The 18875-nt window shown below is 46.6% G+C and overlaps 1 protein-coding gene and 1 non-coding gene across 2 annotated transcripts in view; both read right to left on the bottom strand.

Moving 5' to 3' along the window:
* The window catches only part of LOC119383185 (atrial natriuretic peptide receptor 1), a 60647-nt gene that overhangs the window by 1171 nt on the left and 40601 nt on the right, over positions 1–18875 (bottom strand). Inside the window, exons 14-17 of the mRNA XM_037651223.2 lie at positions 18022–18175; positions 10634–10798; positions 6813–6985; positions 317–1021 (exon numbers count right to left, since the gene is read on the bottom strand). Coding sequence (XP_037507151.1) covers positions 317–1021; positions 6813–6985; positions 10634–10798; positions 18022–18175 — 1197 coding nt within the window. The remainder of the gene's footprint in view (positions 1–316; positions 1022–6812; positions 6986–10633; positions 10799–18021; positions 18176–18875) is intronic.
* On the bottom strand, positions 3067–3138 carry Trnat-ugu (transfer RNA threonine (anticodon UGU)). Its single transcript has one exon. It is a non-coding gene; the product is annotated as a tRNA-Thr (tRNA).

Raw genomic sequence — 18875 nt, 5'->3', positions numbered from 1 at the left:
TGGGTGCAATTGCGGTAGAAAAACTGGTACAACCTTGTTGGCTTTCCAAGTTGCAGCTGTGCGCTTGTTGCATTTTTGTATCAGTTAGTGTAACAGCTCTACAGGGACATGTACGCGTAGTAAAATCTCAATGAGTATAGATGCATTGGTGAAGTGGTATAACGTGTAGCATATTGGAGCACGGTTTGGGTGAAAGTGTGTGTGGAAGCGTAGGACACACCGGTACCGTACACGTCAGCGTTACATGATTGTCAACCCTGTTCTCAGCGCGAATTTCCACTATTCGGCATAAGCGTCGGTCGACAAAGTGGCGCACCTTGACGTAGATGTCTCCGCGCAGCCGGTGGCGGAAGGTGCCGAAGGTGTCGAGCAGGCGCTTGGTTTCGCGCGTGATGTGGATCTTCATGGCCTCGCCGCAGCTCTCCATGCGGGAGGCAGTGTTGACCGAGTCTCCGAAGAGGCAGTAGCGCGGTCTCTTGAGGCCCACCACGCCGGCCGCACAGGGGCCCGAGTGGACGCCGATGCGCAGCCGTAGCTTGTTGGACGGCTGGTGCCGGATGCGGAAGCCCGAGATGGCCGTAAGCAGCGACAGCGTCATGCGGCCGATCTCGCGTGCGTGCTCCTTGCCGTTGCGAACAGGCAGGCCGGACACCACCATGTAGGCGTCGCCGATGGTCTCCACCTTGAACACGTCGTAGTTGATGATGATGGCGTCGAAGCAGGAGTACAGGTCGTTGAGCAGGTCCACCACCTCGATGGGCGTGCTGTGCGCGCAGATGGCCGTGAAGCCGACGATGTCGCTGAAGCAAATGGTAGCGCACTCGAACGCCTCGGGCTGCACGTACTCGCCGCGCTTGAGCTGCTCGGCCACCGAGCGCGGCAGCACCTCGTAGAGCAGCTCGTCGCTTTTGCGCTTCTCCTCGACCAGCGCGGCCGTCTTCTCCTCGACCAGCTGCTCCAAGTTGTTGGCGTACTGCTCCATGCGTTGCAGAAGATTGTCCAGCAGGTTGCTGCTACCCATCTGCCTGCACGAGCCACACCGAGACATTCGCTGAACGGGAGAGGCGAGGCACGGCGCTGTTTGTTTTCGCCCCGTGCATGTGTCCACTGCGGTGCTCTCGTGACATGACAGACCACCAGCCCTGTCTACTACATTGGTGAGAAATTACCCGTGATAACTTTTTGCGATGCGCAGCTGTGCGAGATGGCACAGCAGAAACTTCTTGTAATAACAGTCGCTTTCAAGATAGAGTTCATTTGGTGGTCCTATACACGCCTTTCATTTTGTAGCGACAACTACATGTATACTGTAGGAGCAGTCATGTTTACTTCGGTTCCCGTTTTTTGACTTTACTTCCCAAAAGTAATCAAAGCGAGTCTGTCATTTCTCTCAGGTTATGCTAAATTTTACATGTCCCTATAATTTATATTGCTTGTGAGCAATAGCATGGGCTCACTTCATAGGTGCAGTACCTCAATGAACCTTTTCACAATCTTTTACTTCTGTTCCCCGCCATTGTTTGCTGTAAAGGTGGCCTCTTTGCAAACTAGCATTAGTGAGAAGAAGCAAACTTCACAAGGACGAGTTACGCGGGGAAGTAGTGTTGCAAAACATTAGGCAGATCCCACGCGTTGTGGGAATAGGCTTTATGCGAAGCAAGCAGGAGTACTTCTATGCTGTATTTTATGGCTTTGAACCAAACGTTACGAGGTGGATCGACGTGTTTTTGTGTGTGCACATCGTGAGCTTACCAGGCACGTCGACAACACTGGCGTTTAAAAGGTGACTCAAGGCCCGACGTAACGTCAGCCCCCACGTTAGAGTACATACGTCAATATTATCTAAACTAAGTGCACTTTCTGGTGCAACCATGTAAATATCATACGTAACTTTCGTTAATGTATTCCTTCGGGGTCGAGCAATGCTTCAATATAGCTTGCTGAATCATGGGAATATAAATGTAATGTTTATTAGACTGCTATAAAAGCGGAGCCAATACTAGAACCACAGACGTTAATCTGATATGACGTCTGTATCGTAGGAGTACATATGTAGTGTTTATTGCTTTCTCGTAAAATTAGTTAGCCAGCACCACAACCACAATTAACGTTGCACTGACATTACGGCTGCATAGGCTGTTTTTCCAAACCAGTTTATAGACCTGGCGTGGCTCTGTGGTAGAATACCTGATTGCCACACAGGATGCTTGGGTTCGATTCCTGCTGGGATCCTAATTTTTATTCTTTCCATCCGTCGGGTCAACGCTGCCGAGGTCGGTTTATCTTAACACTCTCGCATTTAAATTACCGATGTCTGTTCTCGCCGTTCCTGGGTAGATATGAACTGTCAATCACATGTGGCGCGTACCCGTACGCCGCGGCCCGTGGTAAACGGGTTGTGCCACACGGGTCTGGAGGAAAAAGTTTGACGACGTACGCATTAGGATTTTCACGTTATTTATGTCATTGACCCAACAGTCATATTCATCAAATCCTCTTACCCTCCCATGCCAATTTTGGTCTACACCAAGTTAAAGGCGATCATGAGAGCACCCAGACGTAGGCGGCTAGATAGATAGATAGATAGATAGATAGAAAGATAGAAACGCTCAAAGTGCCAAAGGTTCGCTAAGAAATGCTTCGCATTTAAAAGTATCAAGGTGTAAGCAATGTTGTAAGTATATGGGTCATTCCACCCCAACTGTCCCAACTTTGGCGCTCGACCATCTGCGATTTGAATGAAAAAAATCGAGGACTATCAACCCAAAGCCAGAAGTTATCCGCCACAATACTTCTGGCGAAAAAAAATTTTTCAGTGCCGCAAACCGTATGTGAAGCTTCTCGGAAAGCTCGAAACTATGGCTCGTAAAATGCGTTTTCCAAAAAACCTCTTCTTCATAAATTAGGCTAGGACAAATTTTTCCCTACATAGCGATCGTAGGCTTCTCACTTAAAATAATATTAATGAGAACTAACAGACAATAACGCCAAGGAAAGTATAGGGGGTGTTATCTCTAGTATTTAGAATATAAATGTGAAGAAAGTAAAGTGGACGAAAAGATAACTTGCCGCCGGCAGGGACCGAACCTGCGACCTTCGAATAACACGTCCGATGCTCTACCACTGAGCAACGGCGGCGGTCATCCTCCCGTCCACTTTATGGGGTATATATGTGCATTCAAACCTTGGAGTGTTACTCAGCGCCAATCGCTGCCATGGCTGCGCAGACAACGGGGTGTTGCACGCACCGGTGTCACTTCCCGCTGTTGCGTAAGCATACTATGCCGGCCTTCAATGGACAGCTCCATGTGGTTAAATTCACTCTAGCGGGGTTCGCATTTCTCGTTGACTCGGGCCAATACTCGCTAGTAAAGCATTCAAATAAGCACGGGCAAAGATGATCAGGTTGTCTAGCTGTTCCGTGACGAACCTCACGCCCACATAGGTGGTACTTACCGCTAGACGCGTTCCTGCGAAGACTAAACGTGAGCAAGAAGAGACACCGGCAGAACACAACTTCAAAAATTTTGTTTCTTGCTGAAAACAAAAATTAATTTGATAAAACTTTCTCAGTCAGTTGACAACTAATGTTGCTAGTAAATGCGCTATTTAGCATAATTTTACTAGGACCACCTCAATGTTAAATTTACGACTAAACATGTGTGAAAGTGAACTTTTTTGCAAATTTGTCGCCAGCTGTACACACCATTTCACGCCATATACGTCTCAAACTATTTTGAGGCTACAGTAAAACTTCCTGGCGATCAGTTAATGCGAAATATTACATTTCACTGGATTTCGCCTTTCTATGAAAAAATCCCCAATATGAGTCATATTGTCCATATTTAAAGCCGCATAAAAAGCCCACGAAAGTGTAAACATTCGTGAACCTTATTTTAAACGAGAAGCCTACGAAGCCTACGAGAAGCCTAGCCTAATTTATGAAGAAGAGATTTTTTTGAAAACGCATTCTACGAGCCATAGTTTCGAGCTTTCAGAGAAACTTCACATACGGTTTGCGGCACTGAAAAAATTTTTTTCGCCAAAAATATTTTGGCGGGTGACTTCTGGCTTTGGATAGACCGTCCTCGTTTTTCTTCATTCAAATCGCAGATGGTCGAGCGCCAAGGCTGGGACAGTTGGCGTGGAATTAGCCATATAGGAGTTGGTCATGGGCTAGCTGGCAGATGCCCCTCTGCCTAAATAAGACGCTCAGCAGCATAGGAAGAAACTGGCCGAAGGACTTGTACCTTTGCCTCTTTCTTCCTCTTTAGTTGTGGGTCTTGCTTAAACAGTGCAAGATTTTCAGCCGACCTCGGCTCTGTACGGTGGGAACGCTGTAGAGCGCACACGGGCTACGAGCCATGACTTTCTCCTCTTGCTGCCGACTTTCTTTGTCTTCGAATCTGGTATCTGTCATTCGCCGTGAAGCCTTGAATGCTAGTTGGCTAGAGGCACTCCGGTCAGCCTCTTTTATTACATTAAACTTCATCTCCCTGTATTTTATTCAAACAAGTGTTCGACCAAATACTACAAGGCCAAGCTACAACAGAGACCCGTCAATCGGCTTTCATTTAAAGAACACAATAACAAGCAAATGAAACGAAGACGGCCCTCGCGTGTCGTGCAAGTTAGTTTCTTAAGAAGTGACGCGTGGGTGGCGTGCTAGCGAATGAAGGACGCTCATAGCAAAGGCAACTACGTCGGCTGCGCAATAGAAAAGGTCTGCAGCGCTCTGCCCACACTCTCTACACTTTACTTTTTCTTACCCGCGCTTGCACAACTTCGAAAGAAATCGCAATCTCAGTGGGCAGCAATATTGCCTAGCGGCCAGATAAATCACACGAGCCACATATCCCGTTTCACGCGCCAGAATTAGTGTTGCTCTTGATTTCGCCGAATTCAAGGCGCAACCTTTCTCTTTACTTAAACGCGCTTTCTTTCTTTCTTTCTTTTTTCCGTGAGCGAACGTTTTGAATCGCCGAATTCGTAGAGTCGAAGCGGTGGCTTTGCTTTCTCGTGCATGTACCCTAAGAATAAGTGTCTATCGATTTGTTGTACCTTATCTTTAGTTAATATAAGACGGGTTCCAGTTTACCCTTTAAACCTAAGCAAATATAGTAAGCAACCGAATTGTTGCTGCAGCGTCACGAAGAAGAGGAGAGTAATGTTCCAACGTTTCAATGGAAGTGTGTGAAATAAGAAAAAGAAGTGATCGCATTATCAAAAGAAACTTGGGGTGTCATAAAAACAGGCGGAAGCCAAACAGCCTGCGAACACGCAGGATTGTGTTGCTGCGGTCTCTGATAGGGCACGGTCCCTGTGGACCAATTTAGGCATCGGGTGCGGGTAAAGCTGTTTACGCTCCGCCAATTTTTGGCAAGGAAACATCCATCGGCTGCGCTGTAGGACGAACATGAAACGGTGTCTGAGCTTGAACACGGTGGCAGCAAGATAACTTTTTTTTCTGCATATTTGCTGCTGCTGTGTCCCATCAGCATGAAGCGCAGAGATTGACTACACATGAAAATGAAATTTTATTATTTATTTTATAAACAAAAAGAAAATGAGTAAGACAGACGACAAGAAAATAAGGCTCTATGGCGAATGAAATCGATTCCTTATAATCAGCTTCCAGCGTCTATTTTATCGCACTTAATTTCTTAATTTAATATTATTCATTGAAGAAGCAACAGACTTTTATTTAGAGAGGTGATTTTGCGACCGTGGCTTCAAATAAAGTTGTTGGGCAGACTGAGAAGCATCTGACAGTGCTTATTCTGAGACGAGATACCAGCTGGCAACGAATCCGCGGAGCGGATCCAGCTTGCGAGCTAAGCGCAGTTGAACAAGTGAAGAATTTTAGCGGCAGTTTTTGTTTTAGGGAAGCGGTATAAGCTGGACTTGAGACGGATATTCGTATCACTCTTTCAGGTGCTTACACCGGAGGATGAAAAGAAGTAACGAAGAAAATGTGATCCTCTAGACGGTGGCTCGTAAGCATTGTCCCTGCAGACGCCGCGTTACCATCTTCAACTCGGAGGAAAAGGCGGCAGGCGGGACGGCAGCGATTGCAGAACGGAATGGGTAAGTGAGCTTAGTTGCGGCGAAGCCTATACTAAGTGCATGTATGTACAGAAGCCTCGAAGGTCAAGTTAAGGTGAAGAAGTGCAGCAGATAAAATGTGACCTGTTGGAATCTACACATAGCTAATCTCATTCGCATCTTCGTCTTTTACACGACGCTCAGATGCGCGCTACGCGACGCCTGATCGTATCGACGGCGCCTTCCAGATCAGCAGTCTGCTACCGCAGAGAATACTGGAGGCCACGGTCTTACACAATTATTTTCTTACCGCAGCAGCACTCACTGCGCTCATTAGTGCTCGTGACGCAGTAAAACGCTGCACAGCTCCTAGATGGCATCCCTATCATAAGGAACAGCACAGGAACACGCGTCAACGCGTCGAGAAAAAAAAAGCGCGACGTCAACGTCATCTGTAACCTAAACGCGAAGGCCCCTAAAGACCTCCACGATTCGCGCGCACTATGTCGGAGGCAAAGACGCACCGCTTATGTTAAGATAATGAAGAACACAGAGGAAGTAACTACAGCTGGAGTTGGCACGAAAAACGAGCTGCTGGTCTAATGTTTAGAGCATCGGGTTGCTGCGTTGGAGGAAGAGAGGTACGATTCCTCGATCAGGCACCCAGGTCAAATTTTATTTGTAGTGTCACCGACTCTGCTGTCCTGCCGAGTCGGTGACATTTACCAACCCGGAGGGGTTGATAAAACACTGTGTGAAAGGGGCACTCGCCTGGTGTACTTGCGCATGAGCTGCTTGAGTATGGCAAACGAGGGACGCAGCGCGGGGCTCTCGTTCCAGCACAGCTTCATGAGTGACAGCAGCTCGCGCGGGCAGTCGGCGGGCGTGACGTCAGGTCGGAACGGTGGCCGCGAGCCCAGCTTCACTCGAAACAGGATCTCTGCACACGTTCGAACATGCATTTCCACCTCCTAGTGCCTCGATATTACGCCTATTTAAAGGCCTTTTCACTACCACCGATTTTACCGCAAAAATATTCTTCCGGCGTTTCTGAGCTATAGAGATGTTAGCATAAGAGATTGCCTAGAAGGGACAAAGGAATAGAGAGAGGGTCATCATTTTTTGTACGCTATAGCACACAGCAAATACATATGTCGAATGAAGTCGTTGAACGCGCATGCCTATCTAGAAGGGAAACGCAAAGCGTCAACAGCCATCCGCACTCTTACGTAAGTACGTTTTTGTAAGTCACCGCCACCAGATCATAGCGAGCGAGATAATAGGGAGTTTTAGATTTGGCATCTTTGGATAAAGCAAAGGAAGTTTGCGTATGCGAAGCCCGAAACACTGCTTGCCTCCTGCAGACCGGCTTGTATTCTTTTGTATTCCCGGCGGTTTTCGTGCTCCCACGGTCTTGCGTTACGCTAACCCCTCGAAATATAAAGCTGTCTATCAACGAGACGGTTGTCGCAGTGACAATTTTGAAGGAATGCAAAAAAAAAATTATAATACTTTTCGGGGTTTTACGTCCCAAAACCACGATATGATTATGAGGGACGCCGTAGTGGAGGGCTCCGGAAATTTCGACCACCTGGGGTTCTTTAAAGGGCACCTAAATCTAAGTTCATGGGCCTCTAGCATTTTCGCCTCCATCGAAAATGTGGCCGCCGCGGCCGGGATTCGATCCCGTGATCTTCGGGTCAGAAGTCGAGAATGCATAAAAAAAAAAGGATGCTCGGGTACTTACATTCTGGGGCCTCCGATTATACAGACATCCCTCACAGCCCGCGTGTTGCTTTACGAAACCACGAAACCTCATAATTTAATTTGACATAAATGACATAAAACAAGTTTTGGAAACCATGGCCAGGAATAGAACGCTCATGTTTCACTTTTTCAGTTCCTGTTACAAGTATACCGTTTTAATTACATGCGCATTAAAAGCATGCTATAAGCATGCTTCTACGTTTATTTGCGTAGTCAAATTTGTTTCCTAACGAAGAGCTGCAGTCCTATTGCGGATAAAACATCAATGACTGGCTCGTGACGCGTTACCTCCGTTTTTCTTTTTCTTTTTCATAACCTACCAGAACTGAGGTGCAGCGTCAGTGTTTTGATCAGCGAGGCTCTGAACGTGTATTGCATTCCGTAATGGGGACGTCATTTCATGCATACGATATAACGAAAGCCAATGTTTAGAGTGCGTCTTACGCAACCGTGCACGCCAGGCTACTCGATATGATGACACACACTGTTGATATGTAACAATATCCATTGTGCAGCCGTAGATACCTTAGCACGCCGTGCCTGTGACAAAAACTAGGCTTCTAACAGGTGCGGGCACATACTATACTGCAGTGCTTCTCGGTGGTGCACATGTTGGAACGGGGAATATTATAACGCACATCCTAACCAGTCAATTCGAGCACCACTCGCAAAGCTACATTAAGACATTAAGTAAGCTTGCAAGTCCGCATGCACGCATGCTCGTATCACATTCATTTCACTGACTTCGGAATCCATGCAACTAGCTCATGTCGAGAAGTTCTTAATAGGATCTAAATCTATATCTGTGTAACCTTATATACAGCAACGTTTTCGGTTTCATCCTTAAGACTGTAGCATATTGAGTGCACGGTTTAAAGATGCAGACGCGGAATGGCGTAGTTTTACGGAAAGACGGGGACGGTCGTCACCGATGCCTTTCGCACGCTGCGTTTGCTTTTCGAAGTCGGAACGCAACGAAAGTGTCGCTAGGAGGCTGTCCTGAAGTAACGCGACGCGGGATCAAATCCCGAGCGCTTTCGACGGTATATCCTGGCACAGAAGAGGCTTCAGCAAGCAGAACGGAAGGGCGTCGATCTACCGGAAGTCCGAGCTTCCGAGCAGCCAGCTTGGAAAGATCAAGCAGCAGGCGGGACCTGAGAGTCGCGTCGCCGGATGCAATACATCTGCACTTTCGTCCGTCTCACTGACTGTCCAATGACGTCGTGTTTACACTGGGGGATCTCGAAACGGTATTAGAGAGAGAGAGAGAGAGAGAGAGAGAGAGAGAGGTCCTATATAGCATGCATGCAAAGTATAAGCTCTTGTATACACCAACTCGGCACACAACTGGACTCGTGCGGTGCTCATGTTGACGCCAACTGCAGAAATTTTCTGCTCTAGAAAACAGCGCGGATATTTTTTACAGTACTTGGAAACAGTTAATAAAGGGGCACTCTGTATTTGTCAAGTCAACGTGCCTCGTTTCCGATATATCTGTCGGCGGCCGCAGAGCACGGGCAGACAGATCGACGCCAAGGCAGTTCTTTCACGATTATTATTACTTTATCAGTTACCTTACGCTGTCGCCTTCCATTTATTTACTCTTATCTTGGCGATGTATCACCCTGATAAGTAATATACAAATTGAGGCTCAGAGCAGCGGATCGCGTGTTATCCACGCCTAAGGGTCCCTATTCCACGTACACGCTGAATGACTGTGCTCCGTATTTCAAGGTTTTACTTTGGGAGACGATCGCTTGCACGAGAATCTCGGAAAGAACCGAAGTTGCACCTATTTTCTAGCCTGCATATCGGCTCGGCCTCCACGCCGACTGTGTACACAAGATAGGTTCAGACTTCATTTTCACTCTGCGACTTGCATTCCTACGGTCAACATACCACCTTACAAATTTTCTCGGCCCGCTCTGTCAGCAAAGGCTGATTTCTGGAGCCGCAGGCGTTGTAGAGATTTGCCGTGCATCAGAGCGGAGAGCAGGCCACGTTCTCGTAAGCCCCTGGCTCCTCCAGAACATCACGTCTTGTTCGGCTTAACATTTACGCCGATGCAAACTGGATTTGTTTGTAACAGCAATTATCTTTTCTAAATATGTAAATTATGCTGACTAATTCTAACACTAGGGAGTTACTTTCTCCAGTATTTATGTATCCATACCTCGTTATGAAAAGGGTGTAGTGACAGCGAAGCCGGTAGCGTTGCAATAAGCAACACCAGGCTCATCGCAGACGCGCTTACAACATCCAACGTGATTTTTTTTTCTTTCTTTAAAAAGTTTGCTTATCTCCCACTTCGGGCCTGCCAACGGAATTTGAACACTCTTACCATATGACAGCAATGGCGGCACGAGTCCGCCTTACGACTGTGACCACCTTTTTGCGGTGCCGATGCATCATGTGTAAAACGACAGAAAGTCGAGCTGGTTAGTGCGAACGCGTCGTGAATGGAATTAAGACTTGCAAACACGGACACAAGAGAGGAGAACCAGACAGCAGAAACGCCGGCGTGCTGCCTTCGCTTGCACGCCTTGCCCTCTTCCACAGTGTGTAATGTATACGGTCGTACGCAATATGAGAGGTATTCCTATTTAAATGTCATAGTGGCTCGACGCAGTTGGCAAGCGCAAAAGTGCTCGTGAAAGCAAATGCTCAAGCGGAATGGTATCTCTCGCAATTTGATAAGCCACATTCATATCGGTACGATGGAGGCAATCGTTTCATAAACATGAATTCGGTGTTCCCTCTCACACTGCTCACGACTGTACGTTCTAAGTAAGTGCGACCGAGACGCAGCAGACGGACTTACCTTCTGGGGGCAGGAAGTGCTTGGAATACTTCTCCAAATTCTCGAAGGGCCCCGAGCGTGTGAGGATCTCCTGAAGGATGATTGCGAAGCTGTAGACGTCTCCCTTGACCGAGCCACCGGGCATCTCCTCGCGCAAGTGCTCGGGAGCTGTCCACAGAAGGCTGCCTGCGGCCCGCGTTAATGACCTTTGAACAGTGCACACTGCTCTGGTGAATGAAAGTACGTGCATGTTCTGCGGGCTGACCTTGACGATGAAACGCAACAGCTGCCGTGTACCCTAATCACGGTCAGAAAACAGCGGGAACAACCCAGTATTAACTCTCGTCGTTAACATTATAACTGATCATGTATAACTAAATAAGTTTGTCGTTGTCGGCGTGCGAGTTAATGGGGAAATTTTGCGTTTCTCGCGGTTGATATGACAATGATTTTTTTCAGAGAATATGCGCATGCCAGTTCACTCTCTCTTTTTATTTATTATTTGTTATAGGAGGGGGTATATACGCTAATATTTTGCATCTAATAATGACCAAAAAATCCGGCGTGCGCTTCGACGTAACTCACCAAGGAGGACTATGTGATGACGATGTATTTGAAAGGTGGTCTGGCCATTTTTCACCAAAAACGTCGGTGTTCCGTCAGTAGATTCGATGCTACAACAAAGCAGCCAGTTTTGACAGGACCCCGAACTATCAGAATTTTCTATTAATTTCCTGAATAGCTACCAATCATTCACCAGTGAGTATAACTGAACGAAGTTTAAAACAACTTTTAATGACTTAACCGATCGCTCGATCCCTTTTACAAAAATACCCTTCTCTTTGACAGCACTATGGTTTAACAAAAAGCTGCTGCTCCTTTCGCCTGTCCTCGCTCGCCGGGGCATGTTGCCAGCGGACATGAATGGTTGAGAGCGTTAGCTTCAGATCCAGAAACCGGATCGAGCGTTGTTCCGGAATCTCGTGCGTGAGTGTTAATGGATGAAGGTATCCATTAAAAGTAGTTAGCGTTTGTAAACACAAGGGTCAAGGAGCAAGTCACCTAAAACCAAGAAATCATCAAACAACCTTTAAAAAAAAACATTAAAAATTCTCGAACATTGGAGCACAGACTACACAATTTTATCAAGGAAAGAAGGGGAATCTTAAGGGCTTGTCTTTCTTTGTTAGAAACAATACTAATGAGAACTAACAAACGATAGTGCCAAGGAAAGTATAGGGGGTGTTATTTGTAGTAATTATGTTATGATATATAAATGTGAATAAAGTAAAGTGGACGAAAAGATAACTTGCCGCCGGCAGTGACCGAACCTGCAACCTTGCAATAACGCGTCCGATGCTCTACCATTTGAACTACGGCAGCGGTCATACCCCCGTCCACTACATTGGGTATATCTGTGAATTTAAACCTGGGAGTGTTAGTCAGCACCAATCGTAGCCATGGCTACGATTGGCGCTGTCTTTATCTTTTCGTCTTTTACCTTCTTTATCTTTTTCTTTTCGCCCACTTTACTTTCTTAACATTTATATGTCATAATTACTACAAATAGCACCCCCTATACTTTCCTTGGCGTTATTGTCTAATAGTTCTCAACAATATTGCGTCTAACATTTTGATCAAGGTATGTTAGGAACGTGTGCTCCGTGTGCTTGAATAGTGTGCTCCGAGGTTCGCGAATTTTTGCCATTCTTGGTTAACGATTTCTTGATTTTACTAGACACTGGTGGTTTGCTCTTTGACTCCCGTGTTCAGCAAACACTAACTACCTTTAATGAAAAGCCTTCATTCATTAACGCTCACGCACGAGCTTCCGGAAGATGGATTGATCCGGCTTTTAGATCCGAACCTAGCGCTCTCAGCCATTCATGTCTGCTGGTAACATGCAATGCGCGCGAAAAAGCCACTTTTGGCCTTCAAAGTATACTTTTCAGCAAATTGGTTAAGACGTGTTTTCGGAACGCCATAAGCAAACTATGCAGTCAGTTCAGAACAGCTCTGATACGCAAGAGTCTACTAGTAAGCCTTCCATAGCGATGCCACATACAGAGCTATCTTTAACTGGGATGCACGGGAAAGCCAACACGCGTGAAGTGATGTACCCGTAATTTAGCAACGTTTTGTTGTCTAGCATTTGTCATGTGTCATTTCAATGAGTCTAGGTCGTTGCGAAATCAAGCATGTGCTCACCTGTTCTCTCTCTCGAAAAACAAACAAAAAACAAAAATAACAATGGGAAGTCGGCTGTTGCCTTTGTTCTAGCTCCTTGACTTCCTCTTCCTTTCTCTAGTATGGCGTTGTTTTGCATAAGTGGAACAACATCGACCAACCCGGTCAAATCCCTACCGCAGGCCAGCGTTCTTGGCCACACACGATGTGGTAGTTTAGCGCGTAAGGCGTTGCGTTGCTAAGCTCGAGGGCGCGGGTTCGATTCCCGGCGGCGGCGGCGGTGGCATATCGACGGCGTGAAACGCAAAGAACACCTCTGTGCTTTAAGTGCACGTAGAAGAACCCCAGGTGGTCGAAATTAACCCGGAGTCCCCGATTACGGCGTTTAGTCATATCGTGGTTTTGGCACGTAAAGTCCCAGCAATTATTATTCTTGGTTCACTACATCTCCCAATTTACATTAATGATCTACATCTGATTTCTACATCAGGCTTTTGGCCAATACCTGCTTAATGTATCGAATAATTTCATCTTACAATGACGAAAATATCATTCAGTCTTATCTTAACGCGAGAGGGGATTATGGTGCTCAACATGGTTAATGGCGCATAATGTTTCTAAGACAAAGTTAATATTAGTTACTACGCGCGGCCACCAGATCTTCTTGCGTATCAGATAACATAATCGAACTTACAACTTCACATAACTACCTTGGTGCTCACTTACAGTCCCATAGCATGGGATCATCAAATGTGTCTTATGTTAGCATAAACTCACTAGGCATCAAGCGCAACCTTAAACTTACTCCAGCTATAACATACGCGGACTGGCATACACCGCTCTAATATGCACGAAAATTCAGTATGCCTCAGCTTTTCGGGATCCTTCGTAAAGCTACGTCATTCAGGAAATGTCAACGCTACAGAACCGTGCGCTCCGTTTAATTTTAACGCGACAGCGTTAAAGAGCCCGTGGTGTCGGTGCTGGCGGCGTTGTCCGTGAGCGAAACATCCCGGTGGATGCAAAGAATAGAGTCTTTTAGCAAGTTACGGAAATGCGGTACAGAAATACGGCACAATGTTACCGGACCGCTTCTCCTTTCTCGCTCGTTGTGCTTTTGCCGCTCCTAATTTCAGTGAAGGCACCCCAACACCACAAATGTTTTTTTTTTTTTTTCAAAAATTACTGTGGGGTTGTCACGCCTTATACCCCTGTCACACTGGAGGTGTTAATGTCATTAGGTTCGAATGTCATTCGGCGCAACGAATTCCATTCGATCCGTGGCGGTGCTACACAGGAAAAAGTAATGTCATTCGTTCATGATATCAATGTCGATAATTCAGAAAAAAAAATGGCTAGAAAAGTTGAGGAAGGTAAATGTAGAGTGGCATGAAAGCGAAGTTCTTTATTTCAAAAGGCATGTAGGAAGTCGCATCGCTAGATAAACACGGATAAAAATTTCATATCGCAGGATATCTGGCCACCATAAGCCAAGACGACGCTTAGCCAGTATCCACAGCCGATAGAATGGCTGACATGGCAGTACCGCTATTAGGCACTGTAGTACCGCTGAACGACGACGCTAAGCTGCAGCAAGTAAAACATTTAGTTGCTTTGTACTTAGCGTTGCAAGGAACGCGCATAAGCCAGAAGAAGAGATTTGACGGAAACTCAGAGCGTTCCGCGTTTGTTCGCTTTCAAAACGCGGTCTCGCACGCGTCCATGCGGGAAAACAGCTTTCAACGAAACTGCGCACAATTGTCTTCTCATAGCCTTATGAGAGCAAACATCTCCACCTCGGTCCAGTGCGCTCGTGGAGTCCATTCCATCGCTGCAGATACACATGCACACATGCGTCTGTTTGTTTACATTATGGCCGACAGTGCCGGCGGCCAGACGCCACTGAGGTGGAGAGTAAAAACATTTTGCGACAGACTTCCGTACACCTGTGCTCGTTAAAATCACAGATGCCTTTAAAAAAGCAACATTAATAGCGTGTTTGCACGAATGCGTGTCGAATTGAAAATACTGAATGACACATTTTAAGTAGTCTCTGGTGTAGAGACTATACATTCGGTTCGACTTCGACAGCGAATGTGTTTTTCGAACTCATTCGATTGCTTAAGTCATTCGTCTCTAATGACATTAAATATCACTGTGTAGCAGCCGCATAATGTCATTAGATGCGAATGTCATTCCATTCGAATTACATTAAAACGTCCAGTGTGACAGGGGTCTTATTGTTGCCTCTCGGCCTACGCATTGTTAACGAGGAACCTGTCGTGCGGGGGACGCACCGTCACTGGAACTGGGAGTGGCTTAAGCACAACGAGCGAGAAAGGAGCTGCGGTACGGTAACACCGTATACCGTGTTTCCGTACCGTGTTTCCGTACCGCATTTTCGTAACTTGCGAAAAAAGACTAATAAAAACCAGGATTCAAGCCGGAATCGAACCCAGGCACTTTGCGGGGCAGTCAAATCTTCTACTGCACAGCCACGTCAGTGACTGCGCCGCAGAAGCGCATAATCGCAATAAGTGTCATACATTGTGAAATGCGTAACGAGGGGGTGGTTTAAAGCTACCAACAAATTACAAAGTAGATATAGAAATGACAATCAAATTTAGAATCTTCTTTACTTCCGCTCAAAAACAATGCTAAGCTATAATTCCTCCTCCTCTTCCTAATCATCATCATCATCATCATCAGACACAACATTAACAAAGTGTGAAGTTACGTAGGTGCGCCTATTTCCTCAAGGACACGTGACGGGTACTTCGCAACTCTAATCCACCTCTCCCACGGTGCCACGGGGCGTGTGCTCTTCGCCTGGCGGGAAAGTCGCCAAACGCTGCGGTGGGGTCTCCCGTGCGAGTGAGCACCAGCGCACGCTGGAAAAGAAGAGTCGAATTGCGTTAACACCTGTCAAAGTATAATTAACTGCCTCAGCCAAACCTGCCTACACGCCGCCGCTCGCGCCCATCTTTTCTTCAGCCAACTTCCAATTTTCCAGCTTCCGTGCGGACCTCCCTCCAAGCCATTTCCAGAGTTTTTGAGAAACAGCTCCCGTCAGTTGTACTAAGCCGGTCTAGCCAGAACCGAATGGCGGTGTTGTGTCACCCAAATAGACAGAGACAAACTTGCTGTTGCCGCGTCTCCGAAGGGCGTCGTTTTGAAAGACATAAGTCACGCTGTTTTTCACAAACCATGTCATCGGCCGTTTAGTAAACAGATACCAAGATACGTGTGGCAACATTGAAGAAAAGACGACAAAATAAAGACGCCATGGGTCCATTAACGGATCACGTATTTAGTGGGAAAAAAAGTACAGAAAGAACAGCAGGATTCAAAGACCAGAAGAGGTGAACCGCATCAAGGCTAATACAGAAAAGAAAGCGTTATAGCAAAGGGGGTGGGGTGACTGGGCGCCTGCAGAGCCTAAACAACTTTCGCAAGTAGGTGGTCACGCTTTTTCTGCTCACGGAAAATAGTTGAAAGGAAGCCTTAGTTTTGCCCTAAGGTGCACTGCGCAAGGACCGTCGTTCGCAAAGTCTGTCGAAACCTGACTGCGTTTCAAAGAGGCGGCCCTGTATGTGAGGAGGAATGGATACTGTGCTCTCGGAATGTTCGGATTTTGATACTTGAGACGCACTAACTTGACAGCACATCCCCAGAGCAAACGCGGGTACCAAAATTTTGAAAGGCTTTTCTGAATGAACTGTTTTGGGCAAATGAAAGGTTAAGAGCAAAAAAAAAAAAAAAAGCCTTTGCACATGAGAACTTCACGCCACGTGAGGCCGCGAAGTTTTTCTAGAATTCGTAAAAATGACATGACGGCGTCACACCGATTCAGGATAAAAATCTGAAACTGCGCAATTTTGAAGAAATTTTACGGGTAAGAGACAGTCGATACTTTTTGGATCAGATCTTGTCGAGGGTGTAAAATGACGTTAAGTTGCCGACGAATAACAAGCATAGCGATCTGTGGCAAGCCCTCGGAAACAGCTGAGCTCGAATGAGACTGATTTTGTACGTAGTAGATGGGTAGGCAATTGTCTGTGTTTCAAATAAAATCCGTCTGCAGTATCTCTCTTTACGAGATATCTGTCTAACAAGTACACATACTTTTTGATGTCTCATGAGATTAATCGCCTCAGCTGTTCGTTCGCAAAGGCTTACATTAAGTGTAGGTCATTGCGAATTCCTTCAGTGCCTCACCATCGCTGCTGATCATCATTTCATATTGCTCTTGAAATTTCATAAAATGTGTTTGGCAGACGGCTCGTTAGGTTATTTAAAAATTAAAATATTGCCAGAGGGCATATATGTCCGGCTGTACCGAAACGGCTAAACTATACCGCGGGAATTCGGGAGCATAGCGCATCGAGTTTTCTTGATTTGTCAATAGGCTTTACCGGGTACGTAATCGTGACCTCGTTTACGTCATTGTTTTATTGTTTGCTCCTCTCATCACGGAGCTTCACAAATACATCTTGAGGATGGCAGCCGCTAGGCACACACGGAGAGAACTTCACCTAAATGCAGAAGTGATCTATTTTATAGCTGAATTATAACGCGTTACTAATTCAGAACTGCTTAACACGTCCTTCGCTAGATGTTCGTATTATTCTTACGTGTTTATATTTTGAAACTTAAGTATTCCAAACAGTCGTGTCTGTGGTAAACTATGAGAACATTTGGTTGGTAGGCCAACCAAATGTTCTCACTTTTCAACTTGTCCTGACCCTTCTTTTCAGTCATGTCATCGTTGGGCCAGTCAGTGACAGTACTGATATATTAAAAAGAAAACAAACATCGTCTCTTCATTATGCCCTGTACTCTCATTCGATGGAACGGGCGCCTAAGAACTGCGTCCTAAAATTTAATAATCTTGCCGTGGTTGCTCAGCGGCTATGACGTTGCGCTATTAGGCGAAGGAGGTTGCGGGATTGAATCCCGATCACTGATGCCTTGTTTCGAGGGGGATGGGGGGAAAGGGGTGAAATGCTAAAGCACCCGTGTACTTAGACTTCTGTGCACGTTAAGGAACCTCAAGTGGTCGAAATTCACGCGGAGCATACAAATATGGCGTGCACGTTTGCGACGTTAAACACCAGCATTATTTGCTTTAAAGAAACTTCAACAATCAGCAGACAGCCAGAGTTACGACCAGTGTCTACGTGATGAAAGAAACGCCGGATGCTCGGCGTGCGTATACGTACGAGGGTTCTCGATTTCGGGCGGCGTCACCTGCTTGCGAAGCTCTCGCAGGCCAAAGTTTGAGATTTTCACCACGAAGCGGGCATCGATGAGGCAGGCGGTGGACTTCAGACGTCCGTGGAAGCCGATGAAGCCGCCGTGCAGGAAGCTCATGCCCTGCGCGCCACGAACCACGGCTCTCGTGAAGGAAGGCAAAACACTTATTGGCAGAAAGGGGTTTGGGGTGCGGGGCCAGCTTGTTCCGCAAATCCCATCTAGCAGTGCTGGCTGCCCTCGGCCCAGGGCGCCACAGGCAGTTGCCGCCCTGCGTGCCCTGTCGATGAAACTGATCTGATCGTCAATGCTATTGCGGGCCAGCAACTCCACCCACCGCTCCACACTCGCTTGGTCAATGGGGGGCAGCCCATGGCGCTCTGAGAACCCAACTCTTATGTACACTACATGGCTCTCCTGAGGTTACCGCCCGGGATTTCATGGTCCGCCTGGATTTCACGGTCTGCCTTAGAGCTTATACGGGGCTGCCAAATGAGAGACACGCTGTATTATAACGTGGTCATCGCCACCTTATCATGCAGCAAGCAGCCGAAGCCACAACTTTTCTCTGATTCACTTCTTGGAATGTGTCAGTGAGAATAAGAATACTGGTGTCGAGAAACCTAAAACGAGTATTGTGGTGCCTGGGAATGCATCGTATATATTTTTATTACCGCTACCTTAAAAAGACACTTTCGGTTTCAATATCGAGGGGGCGGCTTCTCAGTGACGTTTCATAGCAGTGTGACGTCGCGGGGATACAGAAACTCGCGACGTACTAGCGGCAAATCCGTCATCTGCTCGTGGTGCACATAAACAACGA

The sequence above is a fragment of the Rhipicephalus sanguineus genome, chromosome 1 (genome assembly GCF_013339695.2).
Source record: "Rhipicephalus sanguineus isolate Rsan-2018 chromosome 1, BIME_Rsan_1.4, whole genome shotgun sequence".
NCBI classification, from domain to species: Eukaryota; Metazoa; Arthropoda; class Arachnida; order Ixodida; family Ixodidae; genus Rhipicephalus; species Rhipicephalus sanguineus.
This window is presented reverse-complemented; position numbering and strand designations above follow the sequence as displayed.